Genomic DNA, 19,298 nt, shown 5'->3' with positions numbered 1-19,298 from the left:
AGAAGTAATTGTTGATCCCCTTACTTCCCTGCAATGAATGGCCTCTGGATTAATTTTTGGATCTGGTTTAGCATAGGGTTTTTGCATAGATCCTAGAACCAAAATAAGGGCTATATAACCAATGGATAAGCAAGATTATAAGTGCCCTACTATCTGTGACCCATGAAAAGGTTTCCAGCCTATAGAATTAGACCTGTCTCCTAGCTAAGTATCCAAACACTAAAATTAACTCATTCACCATTCTTCTTTACTTTGTTGGCACAGTTTTATTTTTTCCCCATTTTGAATAAGAGATTATCTTCAAAGCTTGTCAAACTTTCCTTATTAGAGTCAGTATTATGTGTGCAATCCTAATTGGTATTTTCCCATTCAGGTAATACATATTTATTGAGTAGCTACAATATGCCAAACACTGTCCCAGGCACCGAGGCTGCAACCTTACATAATGATCCCTCCATGTAGTCAAGTGAGTGGGATCAGACAACCCTTGGCTTGCTGTTCTTTCCAAGACACACAACAAATTATGTGCTGCTGGGCAGAAAGCCAAAGTGAAGAATGTGGTTCTAATAGAGGGGAAAGTAGGAATTATTTGCTTTTATTGACTGTGGTGATCAAGTTTTGAGGTTCTTTGTTTATCAATTCTATTTCTGACTAGCTGTCTACAGCGGAAATCTTAGAGATTGAGCAATATAGATTGTAGTTAATGTTTTACAGTTTTAAACCATCAGACACTGTAAGGAATGTTTTAAAGTGGTTGTAAGAACCAGATGGTCAAAAGACCTAAGACGTATGGCCGCTGACTTTTCTTTCCCTCCTGAACTCTTAAATTGGAGTACCAAAAGAAATACAAAAAAGTTTTGCAGCCCTGGGCCTCCGAGCTTAAGGATGAATTATTTCACAGTCTGTTGATGCCCACCTAGGGTATAAGTCATTGAGATATGGTGCATCCACAATAGACTTAACAAATGAGTAGGGTTGTGATTTGTGGCCAACAAAATTTTGCTTGCTTCAAAAAATTATCTATTGTCAGACCAGCAGTGATTCAGAGACTGGAGAATCATCCATGGGCTGTGGATTGGACATACCATTCCACCTCCTGGCACTGGCCAGTCTTTTAGCACCTAATTGAAAAACAGCTCCATCTCCAACACAGCTCCAAACCATCAACAAGGCTCTGCATGTGGAATTTCCCTTCATTTCTAAACTTGCTGGACTATATCCATTCAATAATAAAGGATACTTGTATTGTTTCATAACAACTATAAACTTCTGCTTATCCAGCCTCTCAGATGCTCTCCTTTGATGAGGAAGATAAAAATGAACCCACCGGCAAAATCTCAACTAGAATAAACTAATGACAAGCCTTATGTTTTGCTAAGTTCAACTTTTGTCTTTATGAAATTGGTGGATGGCCACTGTTCCCCTACAAGTGGAGCTGTCATTGTTTCTTTGGCTTTGATAGAAGGGTTTGTTTGGAATGCATTGTTCACTGTTGATATCAAATAAACATTTGTTTTTTCTTTGAGGGCCCCAGGATGATCAGAGAAAGGAAAAACATTAATCAAAGGGGCTGTGAATGGTACTGCATTCTCTCTTTACATCCATGTTTTTTCATGCGACAAAGGAATCTAAGGATACATAATAGCTCCCAGTGGTCAGGTTGTTGAGGTATGCTAACTTCGTCTGCATAAGGACTCCACCATTTACTACCTTGGCTAAATTATTTAACCATCCTGAGCCTCAATTAATGGAGGTCATTTCCTTCCTCCTAGGATTGTTGAGAGGGCTAAATGAGTTCTTGGCACGTGGAAGGCCCTCAGTGGATGCCACCTCCCCTCCTGCTTCCCTTCCTCTTCTCCTTGTAGCCACATTTATTAGATGACATCACAGTTCCCTCAGTGGCATGGCTACTAGGTCTCAGAGTTTCCAGGTTTCTGCTGATTAAGAATCCAACTGTGCTGATGTTATTTATGCAAATGCCAGCTGGGGACTGATGCCATAGCAAGGATGAGTCATTCCAGAACACTCAGAGAGAACTGGATTTTCCTCCCTTAGGGAGGAGAAGGGTGGGTGAGACTGCCCTGGGACTCAGCACTCCTGACATAATGTTCTCATAGCATCAGAAGTTTTTGTAGAAAAGGTACAGGGCTCCTCTTAGCCACATTAAAAAGGGGTTAGCAGCTTGGGCTGTGAAATCAAACAAAGCAGGGCTCGAATCCCGAGTGCCACTCACTAGCTGAGTAACTTCTCAAAGTATCTGTTTTCTGTCAGAGTTCTTCTGAAGGTTAAATAAGGCGACACATAGAAAGCATCTAGGACATTGACTTGGCACGTAGTAAATGCTCAATAAAAGTCAGTTATACTCTCCCTCTGAGTGTCTCTGTCCCTGTCTCCCCTACTCTGCCTCTTCCTTTTATTTTGCCCCTTCTCTCTCCCCTACACCCCTCTGGCCTGGCCTGCTTTCACCTCTCAGCTATTTGCTGAGCTTTGAAGCCTGCCTTTCAGCAATTGGCATGTTAGCAGAGATGCACATTTGCTCTAATCTCACTTCTGCTGAAATGCCTACATCCTACCCGTACAACGTTAATTCATCTTTTGATCATTATTTTGTGAAAATTGTCTTCACACACTTGAAAGAAACTATAATTATTGTTCAGTTGTATGAAACCTCACATCATAACTAAATAAACAGTTGTTGATTGATCATGAAAATAAGAGCTTAATAATACACTTTATTGAAAAGCTGTCTAATTTCACACCATTATTTCTAAGTCCCATAACCTACCACAATAGTTTATCTCAGTAAATTTGTTTTTTTAACTAAAAATGTCTCTATCAAAATATAAATATTAATAATAGTGGTCTTAATATCCATAATGGAACATGAAGTTGTCCTATTGCCATGAAGCAGAAGAAAACACAGCTTAGTAAATGAATTAACATTTACCTTATGCCCATTATGCACAGGCCTTTACTGATAAATTCTAGCTTCATAATTTTAGTGAGAAAGCTTTACATTTCTTTTTTTCCTGCAAAATCTCTAGATTCTTCATGCTCTTGGAGAAGCAGGTATGTCTCTGTGATTATATGTGTAATTAGCTCCTTTAATATTAGCAATATATTACAGACATTAAAATTTACATTTATACATTACAAATACATATTTACATTGTATTACAAACTCACCATTTGTTTTCTGAATTAGGTGGTACCTATTCTAACATAACTAAAATGAGCATAAAATATGCATAAATCCTGTCTAATGATTCAGGTTAAACATACCTCAAAAAATGTTCACTTACATTTTTCTTACAAGGGAGTTATTATTCTGCATGGTAGCATATGTTTTATTACAAACCTAGAGTTCATTGATGAATAGTGATGGAGCTGCAAATCAAGTCAATTTGATTAGCTCAGCAGGATTTCAGAAGTTTTCTCCCTCTATGAGCATAAGCTCAGAGGTTAACTTTAGGCCCTGAGCTGGGTTCCTGGTACCCCAGGTTCTCGCTGTGGAGAGGTGGGGTCTCCCTGTGGAGAAGGGTTCTTACCTGAGGCCCTCACCCTCCGGAGAGTGCTGTCTGCAATACTCCAGAGTATAGGTTTCAGTGGCCTCTGGATTCGCAGGCTGCCATCGGATGGTGGCCGTGTTCCAGCACACGGTACAGTCCTCCGCACGGATCACAGGGGTGGAGGGTGCTGTAGAGAGAGAACCAAGTCAATTGTGGGGCAATGAATTAAAGTTCTGCTTCCCTGGAGCCTGGGAAGAATGCTCGGGTATGATTTTATTTTAATTTTTTATTAAAAATACATTCTGGGTTGAAAACCCCAAAGGTATAAAATTTTATGTAGTGAAAGATCTCCCTCCCACCCCTGCCTTCCAAAACTTGCCCAGTTCTCACCCATTCCCAACCAGCTTCCGATATTAGCTTCCTGCAAATCTTATCCAAGTTTCTTTATTATACAAGCAAATAAAAATAAAGATTCTTGTCCCCTTCTCTGTACACAAAATTTAGCCATAATCTTGCCTTCAGTAGATGCTCAATAAATATTTGCTTTAAAAGGCAAGAAGAAAAGATAAAACGGTAGGAATAAGTCATTGATTCCCCTGACGTAGTTAAAATTATCTTAAAAGCAATTCAAACTTGGTTTATGCTACTAGTATACCTGCTTCAGCCCCTTGTGAAAAGACTCCATCATGGGAATGCATTGTCAGCTAAAACCATCACTGCAACACCTTTTTGGGACTCCTAGCACCTATATGATAAAGCCCGAGCTTCTTAGCTTAGCAAATATTAACTCTGTACACACTAACTAGTCCAGTGATGGCGAACCTATGACACGCGTGTCAAAGGTGACATGCGAACTCATTTTTTTGGTTGATTTTTCTTTGTTAAATGGCATTTAAATATATAAAATAAATATCAAAAATATAAGTCTTTGTTTTACTATGGTTGCAAATATCAAAAAATTTCTATATGTGACACGGCACCAGAGTTAAGTTAGGGTTTTTCAAAATGCTGACACACCGAGCTCAAAAGGTTCGCCATCACTGAACTAGTCTATCTCACCTAATGGCTTTCCTCTATTTGTTTTGAAGTAAAAGAAATAATACCAAACTTATTTTTGTGTCCTGGACACTCCACACTGTTTCTTACCTTGATGTCTCTGCTCATAGGATTTCTTCAAATGAATACAGCCTTTTAACACTTTACTTCCTACTGACCTTTAAAGGAGCTCATTCGGGCATCAGTTCTAGGAAGGTATTTCTGATTCTGCCCCCGCTCAAGGCGGACTCTGGTACCCCTCTGGAGTGTTCTTATAATAACCTGTGTATAACTGGATCAGGGCCCTACCACCAAAATTTGTCCATTGTTGTATATGCCACATTACACAACACCCAGCATGCAATAGGCTTACTAAATGCTTATTGTTGACCTTAATAGTCTGTGAAGAATTGAGTATTGCCTCCTAACACCCTCTTAACATCTCCTTACCTGTTCTAAAAATTGCCCTTTCGCTGGGCAGGCTACATCCGGTGAAGTTCACAGCCATTACCCACACTTGATAGTATCGGTCAGGTTCCAAATCTTCAAAAATGCAGTAGCTTTCTTTCACTGTAACTCTGTATTCTTCTACCAAGTCTAGCATAAAACACAATCATAAATTCTAGGGTGTCTTCCAAAGTTAATTGAAAGTTACAGTTATTGGAAAAATTGATCTATGACTTTTTTCAGTGGAAACCCCAAAGTGATGAGCTTACAGATATCATTATGTGGTAGATCACTTTAGAATACATAAGAAAGCAATAGCATTCTGAAAAGAGATATTTAGAATGACATAGTATTATTTATGAACACTTATAAAAAATAATAGCATATTAGTAAGATTCTGAGCTTCATATTCTACAATTAAATTAACATTTCAATAGCAAATACTAAAATTGCAGAGTTTGTTAGCTTAAATTTCAATAATACATTCTCAAGATAATCCCTGAGAAGCAATGCCAATATTTTAGGAGACTATATAATAAAATAGGACAACCACATGGTACAAAGCATCTTTATAGATTAGTAAACCATTTTAGTATTCAGTATGATTTTCATAGTTTCAAATCCTGATTCCTTCTCATGAATTCAAAAATTCTTTCAACTAGGGATTTCCATAATATTTAGAAATACTTAAATAACTTTGATAAGCCATAAACTATTCTAAGAAGTAACTTCATTCAACCATTTCCTAAAATTTATGCTATTTTGCTTTCAATATTTTAGTAGTAAATATTACTCAATACCATTCTTAACACTGGTCTCTTTGGGCGTTATAATAACACCCAATATGATTATTTTTACTGAAATTTTCTCTCCTTAAAAAGAACGATTTAAAAAATAGTCTAAGGTAATTTCAGTTATCTTCCCTTATTATTCTTGAATGTCACATCTTCAAAACCCCTCAGTTAAGAAACCCATATTGTTTCTTTTTAAAGGAAATTTAGGAGCTTTAAAACTCAGCAGGTTTCTTTAATTGCATCTCTATTTCCCAATGAGTAATACTTTCTGGACAGAATATTTAATTTAAATAATGATATGAGGACGTATACACTGAAAAAACATTTCCCCCATAGCCTACAAATTATGACTGTAGTTTTCAATGGAATCATCCTTTCAGGCTATGTTGTGTTACCCCAGCACTTTTAACAATGTACATAACATGTTACTGGACCCCTATTTCACACAGCATGGTATCATGGTGTATATCATCAGATTAATTAACTGGCATTAGCAGAATTCAAGGCATTAAATAAATGAGACACAGGCTATATAAGTGTTTGGGGAATGGTGGGGGCAGGTGAAGCACATTTAAAAAGTACTCTAGGCAACAAATAGTTGCTAAGAGAATCTGGAGAGCCAGATTTCATTATATAACTGGATAAACAGGGAGCTGAAGTACAGTATCCACCACTTATCCAAGGGAAATATGCCCCAAACCCCCAAGGGATGCCTGAGGGGGTAGAGAGACAGAAACCCTAATACACTGTTTTGTCCTATACATACATACGTATAATAAAGTTTAATTTATAAATTAGGCACAGTAAGAGATTAATAATAACTAATAAAATATAACAATTATAACTATACACTATAATAAAAGTTAAGTGAATGTAAATGTAGTCTCTTTCTGTCAAAATAACTTATTGCACTATACTCACCTTTTCACCTAAAGCAGTGGTCGGCAAACTGCGGCTCGCGAGCCACATGCGGCTCTTTGGCCCCTTGAGTGTGGCCACGAAGTTTCAATCGCACTGTACGTGCGCGCCCGCATGTGGTATTTTGTGGAAGAGCCACACTCAAGGGGCCGCAGTTTGCCGACCACTGACCTAAAGAAATCACTTTACAGCTTCTCTTTGGCACATCTGAATTGCCTGCATCACTACATTTGTGCTTTTGTTCAGTAAAATAAGAGTTACTTGGACACAAGTACTTCAACACTAGGGTAGTCAATCCGATAACCAAGATGGCAGCTACTACGTGACTGAGGGGCAGGCAGCACACACAGCGTAGATGATTCATGTCCCAGGCAGGATGGAGCAAAACATTTGGGATTTTATCACGCTACTCAGAAATGCATGCAATTTAAAACTTATGAATTGTTTATTTCTGGAATTTCCCATTTAATATTTCTAGACTGAGGTTGTCTGTAGGTAACTGAAACCTCGGATGGAGAGTGAAACCTCAGATAAGGGGGGACTACTGTATAACAAAACAAACACAGATTCAAGCAAACAAAAATATAAGCTTTGCATTCTAAAAGAACTGTGTTTGAATCCTGCTGCTGTCATGTATAAGTTGTGTGGCCTTGGGTGAATTTTTTAACCTCATATCGGTTTTCTCACTTGCAAATGGGATAATAGCACTTACCTTGCTGTTTTGTCACAGCTATATGGTAATAGTTTCCCAATAAAATATGAATTCTTTTTATAAAATTTTAATATGTCTTTATTGATTTTAGAGAGAGGAAGGGAGAAGGGTAGAGAGATAGAAACATCAATGAAAGAGAAACATGGATCGCTGCCTCCTGCACATCCCCTACCAGGGATCAAGCCAGCAACCCGGGCATGCGCCCTGACTGGGAATAAAACTGGTGACCTCTTGCTTCATGGGTCTATGCTCAACTACTGAACCACACCAGCCGGGCTAAAATAGAAATTCTTATGGACAAAGCCAACTTTACACTATGTCAGGAATTGCTTTTCTTACTTTTTTCTAATTTAAATAAGAACCACATGACATCTCAGAAGACTTAAATATTGGCATCAGCCGAAACCGGTTTGGCTCAGTGGATAGAGCGTCGGCTTGCGGACTGAAAGGTCCCAGGTTCGATTCCGGTCAAGATGTACCTAGAATAAATAAATAAATAAATAAATAAATAAATAAATAAATAAATAAATAAATAAATAAATAAATAAATAAATAAATAAATAAATAAATAAATAATATATTTTAAAAATAAATAAATAAATAAATAAATAAATAAATAAATAAATATTGGCATCAGTGAAATTTATTATAATCAATTCCTTATTATATGGGGCACGTCAATCCTGCCACATGATTATCTGCTTTCTAAGATACAGGGTGAGGCAAAAGTAGGTTTACAGTTGTTTGTATGGAAAATAATAGAGCAATTAATAAATAATAATACAAGAATAAACTCACGTACTCACAACTGTAAACCTACTCTTGCACCACCCTGTATATGGGTCTGTCTTCAACAGGTAACACAGTATGCCAGCACTCCCAGCTCTGATTCATCACTAAGTACAACCTTAAACTGCTTGGCTTCTAGGTCTTGTTAGAAGTCCTACTAAACAGAGATATTTGCAGGAGTTCAACTTTAAGACATGCCATCCACTCCCCCTGCCAAGCTCTTTCACCTCTATCTGCACATTAATTTGGGACACTAGAAGATTATACCACATCTAGGCCCATGCCTTCATAAGTGTGCACTCTGAATTACCTTTGTAGTGTGTTTATAGATTTTATCCAAAGTAGAGCTGAGAAAATGCCAACCATGACAGCCAATGGTGCATTTGCATTAAAATTATTGTGGAAGTCACTGTCCTATACGGCTCCTTTCTCCTCCACAAAGTGGCACACATTACACTTGTCTTTTGACCTCATACTGATTGAAACTTTGTTCTCCCTGAAACTCTTGCATGTTACCTCCTTTCTGAAAATGAGGGTCACTTAATTGCTCCTGCTATCCTGAGAGCTCAAAGTCAAATATGAATCTCAATGACAATATTCATGTTGACCATTAGGATATTTATGCATTTTTGTTTTCCCTTACCCTGATTTCCAAATTTGCTTATATTTCATTTCATTATGCTGCTGTTGGTTTGTTGTTATTTTTGTAAGTAGCTATGAATGCTTTATGGAAAGAGCCATAATATGTATATGTTTAAAGACTTCACATTAAGATGCAGAAATGTACACATGCACCTGTATCTGTATTAGCAATCCTACCATTTACTTCTTGGTCATCTTGTGGCTCCTCCATGCAGTACACCTGGAATGAGTCGATGACATCTTCCTTGTTTATGCTCCAATAAACCGCAATGGTTGTGCTCGTGGCAGAATTTGGTTCCTGAGGTTCTAACCGAGGAGGCTGTGGAACTGGATGGAATACAAGCAACATTTATTGTAACTAATGCTGATTTTATGGATTGATTTTTCTTTCTTTTTTCAAATGTCACTTACAAAAAATTCTAACAATACAGAAACACTGGGCGTTCTCCCTTTTTTCCCAAAACACTACTAATCCCAAACCCTAACATTCTGCTGCAGTTCAGTGTGTATCCCTCCAAAACGTTTTCTTTGAATTTGAATATGTGTGTATATAAAAGACACATAGAAATAAATAAAAATGGATCCCCAAATGGATCACTTGAGAATATTCTTCTATAGTTCTATATTTAGAGAAATTAACTTATACAGGTTAGACTCGAGGATATAGCAAATGACTTGTTTTTTCTTTGAAGCAAAAACTTGAGTATGCTTTGCTAGATAACCAATGCCATATCCTGCTACATCGATATAGAGTCTATATTCACAACAGACAAATGAAACCACTTTTAACTATAGGTGCTGTATCATCAAAGCTGAAAAAGACTTGCATGAATAAAATAACAAAATACACTTTCTGAAAGTACTATCCTATTTTCTCTTTCCAGCATGACCATAGCTACAAGTTTAAAAGAAATTTAAACAAAATGTTAAAATTACATAGGGGGAAAAGTACCCTATTAACTGATAAAAGTATAAGGTTTAACTATCTATTAATACTCTATTGTTTTAAATTGTAAAGACAACAATATTCTCAAGTGTTTTACTAGAGATTTGAAAGTTTATAATTTTGCATATTGAACATCAACAGTATATACAACACCATAAATCAAGCGCCTATGCGATTCTCCTCCAACATTTTTGAGAGACAAAAGCATTGAACATATTTTACAAATTAAAAGAAAAGGTTATTCCCATCAATTGAGAAGATGTCATGCTTTTAAATTTATTTTGTGGTTATTTTTTTCCAGTCAACAATTTCCTAAGAGATAAGCTTATTAAAATAGTGTGAGTCAAATTTTATGAGATTACTTTATTAAGAGTAATGAAATGAAAAGAAAACAAGGTTAGTTCAACATGGTGTTAAAAATGAGGAAAAACAAATGGGTCTACAGAATGGCACAAAAAGAGACGATTGAAAAGATTCAATAAAGAGATACATTGCTGAAGAAATACACAGGTATGAAAAATAAGAAGCGGGGTAAGAGAGTGGTCACGTTCATGGGCTTTGGAGCAGAGAGGCTGGCCTAAGGTAAATGCCAGATCCCCCATCTTATTAGCTGTGTTATTTTAGCCTCAGTCTTCTCATATTTAAATAGGAAAACAACAACAATGATAATAATGCCATTTCTTCTCAGGGTTGTTGTACGAAGCAACATAATATATATTAAGTGCTTAGCAAAGTGCCTGACACATAAACAGTGCTAACATTCAGAAGGCAAATGGCTTTGGCAGGAGCACAGAAAATGGAGTGAGAAGGCAAGAAGCCCCTTATGATGGGGATGAACTAGGACTCCACCTCCTGTAAATCCAAGAGGGACTCAGAGGTCAGGCATGCTGAGCAGGCTTCAGGACAGGAAGCCTGCCTGTCAGGGCACCTCCCCAAGGACTGATAATGGTTCAGAGATCCTTATGCTATCTTTGACTTCACTGTTTGTCTTCCCAGCAGGAAATCAGTGTCACATTCTAAAGGAGTCCATCCGGAGAAATGTAATGCAGTAAATTTTCATGCTGCCCAGGTTTACTGAAGAGCCAAGCAGAATGCTTCAACTATTGTCAATCGTCTCTGAAACAGTGTTGAACTCCTTGAGGCATGAACAATGAAAATGCTCCTGTGTTTTTATTGCTGTTTTTTTTAATGAATTATATATTGAGCAATATCTGCTTTTTAAAAATGGTAACACACACACACACACACACACACACACACCATCACCAAATTTTAAGGAAGACGCGGTTGTAGGGAATTAAGCAAAACATGTAGGTTAGAAATAATTTTGTACTTAATGTTCTCCTTCTCCCAAAATCATTAAATTAGAATTTTTTTTTCAAAAACAGGAAATACTCTTACTTTTCAAAATACTCTAAAATTAAAAAGGAAATAGGAATATTTCATAGATGTAATTAAATAATAATAATTGGATTTAAAATTCCTGTGATAGACAAGCATCAGAGACCTGGATTTTATATGTCAGCTACTCTGTTTACACTGCTGTAGCAATGAACTTGAATAGGATTAAAGAGAAAATGAGATTTTAAGGCTTCTTTGCCAGAGGAATCACCCCCTGGATTCCCTCGGCCTGAGGAAGTGTCCTGTAAAGAGCTGTCACACTAAGGGAGCTGAGCAGTAGATCAACTTGGGACTTCAGAATCTGTGCCCAGATCCAGATTCCCACTCAAGCCAGCTTTCACAATAGTCCCCAGGAGCGCAGCATTATTCAGAGTAGCCAAAAGGAACCCAAGTGTACATCCATGATATGGATAAGCAAAATGCAGTATAAACCTACAATGGAATATTATTCAGCCCTTAAAAGGAAGGAAATTCTGACACATGCTACAATGTGGATAAACCTTGAAGATATGCTAAGTGAGATAAGCTAGTCACACAAAAAAGTACTATATGATTCTGCTTATATGAGGTACCTAGAGTAGTTAAATTCATAAAAACAGGAAGTAGAATGGTGGTTGCTGCGCTGGGGGAGGGGAGTTATTTAACAGGTAGAGAATGTCAGTTCTGCAAGATGAAAGAATTCTGGAGATGGATAGTGGTGATGGTTGTACAACAATGTGAGTGTACTTAATACCACTGAACTATATACTTCAAAAGGGTTGAAATGCTAAGTTTTACATTATGCGTATTTTACCACAATTAAGTAAAAAAAGGCCCCAGGAGCCAGAGTCAAGGAAGCCTTGGTTGTCACTAACCTATGGTTACCTCTCCTTTCAGAGCAATGCACTCTGCCTCTTAGGTGTAGAGCAGTGGTTCAAGAGCAACTCAGAACTGAACTCCTCCACTACATGTCCCCAAATAGCTGTGTGTCTAGGGCAATATGAGAGACACTTTTCTGCTCCCTGTATTTCCTCACCTGTCAAATGGGAATAACAGTAAAACCCGCCTCCTAGGGTTGTGAGATAAAACCCGCCTCCTAGGGTTGTGAGATAAAGCCCACCTCCTAGGGTTGTGAGATTAGTTGGTCAGGATGCTTAACATCCTCCCCAGCGCCAGGCATCATGTTAAGAGTGGAATAAACGTTAGAGAAAAATCCACATCCTTTCCTCATTATATCTGTTTAGGGAGTGATCTGATTAACTTTTCAGGTACCAGTTGGAGAGGTGTCATTGGTCACAAAATGAACAAAAACTATTTAGCAACAAGTCAACACCTTGGGCTCCCATTCTGTGAAGTACAACCCGCAGCACCTATCTCTCAGAGATCAATTTTCCCAAAACAGCTTGGAATTACTGGGACTGCCACAGGCACTATTTCAGAATGATAATTTAACCCTGTGGCTTCTAAAATATATGGAATGTCCTCTCATTCCCCATCGGGTACTCAAAAAAGAATCTCTTAAAAGCAAAAGATCTACTCTGTTCATCAGAATTTCTTAATTTGCAATCACTGCTTTATTTAAATGCCTCTTAAAGACATTCTAAGAAAACATCCTTTTGTTTTGAGACTTTTCTGGAGAAAATCCATAAATGCCTGCACTTTTCATTTTACATAGGGTTGGTAGGATTTTGGGTCTTTTTAAAGACACAGTAGCCTTTTACCAGTTACTAAACAAACACTCTTCCTACAGGAATGAAAGTTACTTGCCAATTGAAAAACAGCAGCTGTCTTTAAGGTGGTTTTGAAAGAGTATAGCATCTCCTAAGGAGGACATCTGAGTACATTGTACAGTAAGTGAAACTTGGTAACTTGACTGAAACACGGCAGCTTTGAGAAATTTAAATTGTCTTGTTTGTTAAAATAGCACATTAAAAAATATTTTGAAGAGCCGGCAAAATGCTTCTGACAGCTGAGTAGGAGGCTCCTGGCTCAGAGCATGATGCTGAGCTGTTAGTTCTTCTAAGCTAATCTGTTTAGTTTTTAAAAAAAGGAAAAAGAACTCAATTGAAGAGGGGAAAACCACTCATAAGGAAAAATCTGTTCAATACACATGAAAATATTTGATTTATTTTTCCTTCTCTAGCTAGCTGCTGATGTGAAGCAAATAATCTCTAGAAGAGGAGAGAAATCCTACTGGACACAAGAAAATAACAGGAGACCTTTGATTTCATTGCTACCTCCTGCCACCTCCTCGATATCCCAGAGCAGTCATTAGGCTTCAAATGGAAATGCAGTTTATCACAGGAATGGTGTGCGGGTCTCATGCTTTATTTCAGAATCTGGCTTTAAAAGTTTACAAAGAAGATTTTCCTGTTGCCAGTTATATTTCCTTATATTCAAAAACAAACAAGGAAAAACCGCCAAATCTCATCAAGCTCTTGAAGATATTAAAATGCCTACCAGCCACTTGTTTTAACATCTGGTCACTTCTCGCCGAGCTGTCATCATAATGCTCAAAAAGTGAAAACGCAGCAGGCATTTTCTCTAATGAAGCAGTACTCTCCATGGCAGAAAGCAACCTATTTGAGGGAAATATAAGTCAAAAATTATTAGCATACAGAACGAAAGGTAAAGCAATTGTTCAAAATGAACTTGGGTGGTGGTAGTGGTAGTTTTCGTGAGGCACTGTATCCAAAAAGGATTTAAACTGTTTCAAACTCTAGAAATACATTTATTCTTAAGATTTTTAGTGTAACTGCTAATATTAGAAATTCCATTCCTATATCCTCAAATCTGAATAGATTCCATTAAATTATACAATTTTTCATTTTGCATCTATAAAATTAGTTCTAAAAATCACTATTATTTTAATGAAAATTTTTATTTATTTCCTAATAATATAAAGGTTCAGAGCCCATCTGGAAATTCACACACTGTATGATGTCTTTCCTGTTCTCAAACCTCATTATTATTTAGTCTTTCAAAAAATATGTTCACCTACTATGTGCCAGGCACTGTTCTGGGTAGTGGGGATACAGCACTGAAAGAGGATAAAGTCTATCCAGACTAAACAAAGCACAGAATATAAATGAATAGCTTTTATAAATTCAAGACCCTCTAAGGCAGTGGTTCTCAACCTTCTGGCCCTTTAAATACAGTTCCTCATGTTGTGACCCAACCATAAAATTATTTTCGTTGCTACTTCATAACTGTAATGTTGCTACTGTTATGAATTGTAATGTAAATATCTGATATGCAGGATGGTCTTAGGCTACCGCTGTGAAAGGGTCCTTCGACCGCCAAAGGGGCCGCAACCCACAGGTTGAGAACCGCTGCAGGAGAGATGCCAACAAATACTAACTTTTAGCATTTGTATCTAGGTGAAATCTGGGCTTTAAAAAAAATCTTGATTCTGCAGAGGGGAAAAGAGATTGCAAAACATTTATCTTTAGCTTGAGGAGCCTCAACTTTGGTTAGGAGCTGTCCTCGGTGCGCGCCCCCTCAGAAGACAATTAAACAGCTTTGAGGAACTCCACTGGCTTCCACATCATGGACTTTTTCACTTGGGTAGCACAGAGCCTCGGCCCTTGCACTTGCTGTGGGAACTTTCTTCTCCCACATGCTTGGATGGCTCCTTTCTCACTTAATTTAGATCTCTGTTCCAATGTTAGCTCCTCAGAGAGGCCGGCCCCGAGTACACTAAACACCGTGGTGCCTATGCCCTCGACCCCTTACTCTGCTGTGTTTTACTTCCTCAAATTTGTTATGACCTATTAGTTTTTGTCTGTCTACTTCACCAGAATATATAACCTACATGCACAAAAGGGCTTTGTCTTGTTCCCTACTACAGTGTAATGGGTAACCTGGCATACAGTAGGCATTTAATAAATATACTTTGAATATATAAGAGGGTAAGAGGGTTTTATTTGGGTGAGAATATCAGGATCTCAGGTCTGACAAATTTTTTTATCAATGTGAGAGGAAAAGATTATAAAATATAACTGAAATATTTAAAGAGTGACTACTGTGTTTACAAGTGTTAGGAATAACAAAATTCACTATCATTTGATTTAGGGGAGATGGTTCCCATAGGGGCTTCAAAGAGGAGGTGATATTTGGACCAAGGGTAAGGAGGTTGCAGACAGAATAGCTTGGATCATAAAGGCATGGAGCTGGGAGAGTATGGCACATTCAAGGGTCAAAGGTGATCCTGGGCTATTCTGAGAATTAGAAAATGGACACAGAGTTGAAATAGAAAAGCGATTTGTGGTTTGACTGTGAAGAGCCTTTTGGATCCACCAAGAGTTTCCATTGCCTCTTTGAAGGCAGGGAGAGCCGCAGAAGTGTTCACAAAAGGGAAGTTTAGAAACATGGCCTGGCAGAGACTGAGGAAGAATCAGAGCAAGTAGACTAAGGAGGTAGTGAGGTCGGCTGAGAGGACTCCATAGTGCTCCAGGCCAGGGAAACATCACAAGCTTAAATTAAGGCCTTGGGGATGCAGAGGGAGAAATTATTGAATTAACAGACAATGGTGACTAGTACATATACTAAGGCCACTCAACACATGCCACTGACTAAATGGGGGACTTTTTGTAGCACAAAAACTCTGGTTGTAGACACCTGTCCAGTTTAACATCACTCGATGAAAGGAAAGTGAACATCTTTTTATGAGCAGTGACTCTCTTTCGCATTATTATAACACAAAAGAGCAGAACAGAGAAAATGAATGCATCCTCTCAATAGGACAGCATTTTCTAAGCAAAATGTGTTTTTCATAATATGCAAATTTTGCATCTAAATAAGCATTCCTTAATTTAAGCACTTCCAGTGTTGAGAAAAGTTGTTTAGTCTATGAGCACTGCCTTTAGAGATATAACATGAAGGGAGAAAAAGCAGCAAGGTAAAAAACACCAACTAGGTAATTAGCACCTCTCATGGAGAGCAATATTGGTAACACTGCAGCCTTGAAGTAGAGGTTGTCTTGAGGACATGAAAGGCTTCTTAGTGACACAATCAGGCTTATCACGTGTGCCCCTACACACGAGCATGTTTAACAGGGTTTTCTTTGATTATATTTCTTTACCAAATCCCAAGTTTTGCTTTTTCCTTTACAGAAAAATAATGGTTATCCCAAGTGGAACCTCCTTTAGGTGACATGCAGCTTTTGCAAAGGTTAATTCACTACCCATTGGACAATGAAATTAAGATTAATTAAAATAACACACAGATGAGCAAGTTCAAGCACAAGACCAAAGAAATAGAATTTAGAATTAAATGGATGTCAATTCAGATTAGCAAGTTAATATTCTAATGTTTATAAAATTTAAAATGTACTATAGTATTTTTTAAAGTAAAAGCATTTGCAAATTTTCATTCACCAAACTTTCCTTCCAATTAATGCCTGCCATGAATGGATGAAATATAAAAAAGCAAATATGTATTGACACTGTCCAGTGTACAAGGAAAGGCACTGTAAATCCATATACTTTTTGGATAAAAATAAGTATCAATAGTATGTAGGAGAAATATGTACACTTTTTAAAACAAAGGAAACTGGGAACAAAGCCTGGGTATCATTTTCTAGACCTGCCTGGGGCAGAAAAGGTAAACAGGCAGATGCCTGGGCCTATCCTGGACACTCATGCAGTGGCTCTAGGGTGGGGCTCTGGGAGCTCTGGTTTAGCAAACTGCACAGCTGGTTCAGGTACAGCCAGTTGGGGAAAAATCACTGAGCCAGAGGACAGACTGTTATAACCCAGAGGTTCTCAACCCCACTGAGCATAAACATCACCCAGGAAGCTTTAAAAATGCCCAGGCTATACCTCAGACCAATTAAACCAGAACCTCAGGAAGTAAGATTCAGGCATCAGCATTTTTATTTTAATATATTTTTATTGTTTTCAGAGAGGAAGGGAGAGGGAGAGAGAGATAGAAACATCAATGATGAGAGAGAATCATTGATTGGCTGCCTCCTGCATTCCCTCCTACTGGGAATCGAGCCCCTGAGCATGTGCCCTTGACTGGAATCAAACCCAGGACCCTTCAGTCCACAGGCTGATGCTCTATCTACTGAGCCAAACCGGACAGGGCCAGGCATCAGCATTTTTAAAGCTCTCTGGGTTATTTTATTTGTAACAGAGCCACTGAAATAAAACCCTTACTGATTAATACAAATATTATTATACAAATTATTTTCTTAAAATGTATTGACATTTTGATATTCTGTTTAAAGGTAAACAAGTTCACCTGTACTATTTTTATTACCTAAAAAAATCAAGTTTCTAATCCGAACCCATTTTTCCATATTTTAATATATCACAAATATAAATTTCTGATTTTACTTTATGATAGTTCACAATCTGGTATTGAAGTAAACTGAAGATAATATTTACAAGATTAGAAATTTACACTAAAGGGGTAAAAAAAGATAAAAGCGTTAGGCTCAACCAGGCGAGACCTCAGGTCTTGCTGTGGAACAAAGGGAAAATGTGTCAGATCAGTATCAGCATGTCACTATTAGAAGCTCCAGAAGATAAACACAGATCTGATGTTTTTAGAGACAACATTTCCTAATTTCATGTTAATGCTTTGACTTTTAAAAGAATAAAGAATTTCCCTTAGACTGAGTGCTAAAAACAACAGCAAAAACAAAAATCAAAAGAGGAAGATTCATTTAGGTTAGCTGAGCATGAAGAGAAGATAAATGCATGCCTATCTTTTGAAGACAACATGAGAGAAGTTCCATTAAAATTACATTAAGTCGTAAAATTATTCAAGGCAGATATGAATGATTTGTTCAAGCACTCATATTTAACTAATAAGTCTAAGGATCTACAAAATGTTCTGTGTGCAGTGACAGGAAAGATGGTCGAGATTAGGTTGGAAAGACAAACTACATCTCAAGTTAAAAACCCATACTATGATAATTGTTATTTAACTAAAGCACATGCAATTTTCTTTCAACTCTGTCATTTAGCTTTTAAAAGCACTGCATCTAAAAGTGAAAATGCAATAGCTTACTAAAAGTATGTACTTTTTAATTGGCAGCTCGTTTTCTATAAAGCATCAAAACGTTAAAAATAAAGCACAGTCATGCTATTCTCGGGTGCCACTACATTGTGCCATGTTTTATATACCTTTCATTGATTTCCTCAAATGACTTGAGAGGGAATGGGGGGTGGGGGGAGAGAGAGAGAGAGAGAGAGAGAGAGAGAGAGAGAGAGAGAGAGAGAGATTAACAACAACAAAAACCAACCTAGAGAATTAAGGCTAAGCATGTTCTAAAATCATCACTCCTCACCTTCCCTTTGGGTGGCTTCAGCTGGGGCAGCAAGGAAATTAGTGCTGAGAAGGGATGGGGAGGGTGGAGAGCAGGGCAGGGATGGAGGGGGCTTCAGTTCTCAGTTCTGCTCTAACTCTCCACGATCAGCAAGGCCAGCAATGAGTTGCTTAGGCTTTGCTTCTCTCTTCATTAACAAATGGCTTCTAGAATAGAATTCTCTGAAGTAATAAAAATGACTTAAATTTGTTCAATGTGGGATATATACAAAAAATGTAATCAGTAGTTATCTCTAGGTGATACCGTCTCTGTGCTTTTCTATCTTTTCCAAATTTCCTAAAATAGATATATGTCTCTTTTATAAGCAGAAAAAAACCAATGCTTTCTTATTTACAATTTGTTCTTCTAGACAGAAAAGAAAATATTCTTATCAAACAAAAGTACGGTTCTTAGGGAACACAAAGCACTTTATTAATATTGTACTTCGCAAGAGGTGCCTAATTTTAAAATATTAAAGCTTTGCCTTAATTAAACAGAAAGCACCTGAATGGTTTTCATTGTGTTTGAGGATGCCATGTCCACCTCACTTAAATTTGCCCTGGCTGGAGGTATCCCCAGCGGCAAATGAAAAGCCTAACATTGACCCACTTTGCCTTGCTCTATCTCCAAACCTTACTGGAGGGCCTGGTGGACCAGAGAGCTTTGAAAGGGAGGCTCCCCACTCACCATTAGATGGTGCTTTCCTTTGGTTGATAATTAGGTTGGGAATTTCCCTCAAGGAAAATATCTCCATTACTCCTGGTTAATCCTGGCTCCATGAAGAGCCGGTATCCTACTGGATGTTCTA

General features: G+C 37.7%; 1 protein-coding gene across 1 annotated transcript in view; it reads right to left on the bottom strand.

Annotated features, from left to right (window-relative positions):
* The window catches only part of CMYA5 (cardiomyopathy associated 5), a 63,132-nt gene that overhangs the window by 27,176 nt on the left and 16,658 nt on the right, over window positions 1–19,298 (bottom strand). The window contains exons 5-9 of the mRNA XM_005858165.2: window positions 18,309–18,331; window positions 13,633–13,751; window positions 9,024–9,173; window positions 4,995–5,141; window positions 3,549–3,696 (exon numbers count right to left, since the gene is read on the bottom strand). Coding sequence (XP_005858227.1) covers window positions 3,549–3,696; window positions 4,995–5,141; window positions 9,024–9,173; window positions 13,633–13,751; window positions 18,309–18,331 — 587 coding nt within the window. The remainder of the gene's footprint in view (window positions 1–3,548; window positions 3,697–4,994; window positions 5,142–9,023; window positions 9,174–13,632; window positions 13,752–18,308; window positions 18,332–19,298) is intronic.

Source organism: Myotis brandtii, unplaced genomic scaffold, assembly GCF_000412655.1.
Source record: "Myotis brandtii unplaced genomic scaffold, ASM41265v1 scaffold115, whole genome shotgun sequence".
Classification (NCBI taxonomy): domain Eukaryota; kingdom Metazoa; phylum Chordata; class Mammalia; order Chiroptera; family Vespertilionidae; genus Myotis; species Myotis brandtii.
This window is presented reverse-complemented; position numbering and strand designations above follow the sequence as displayed.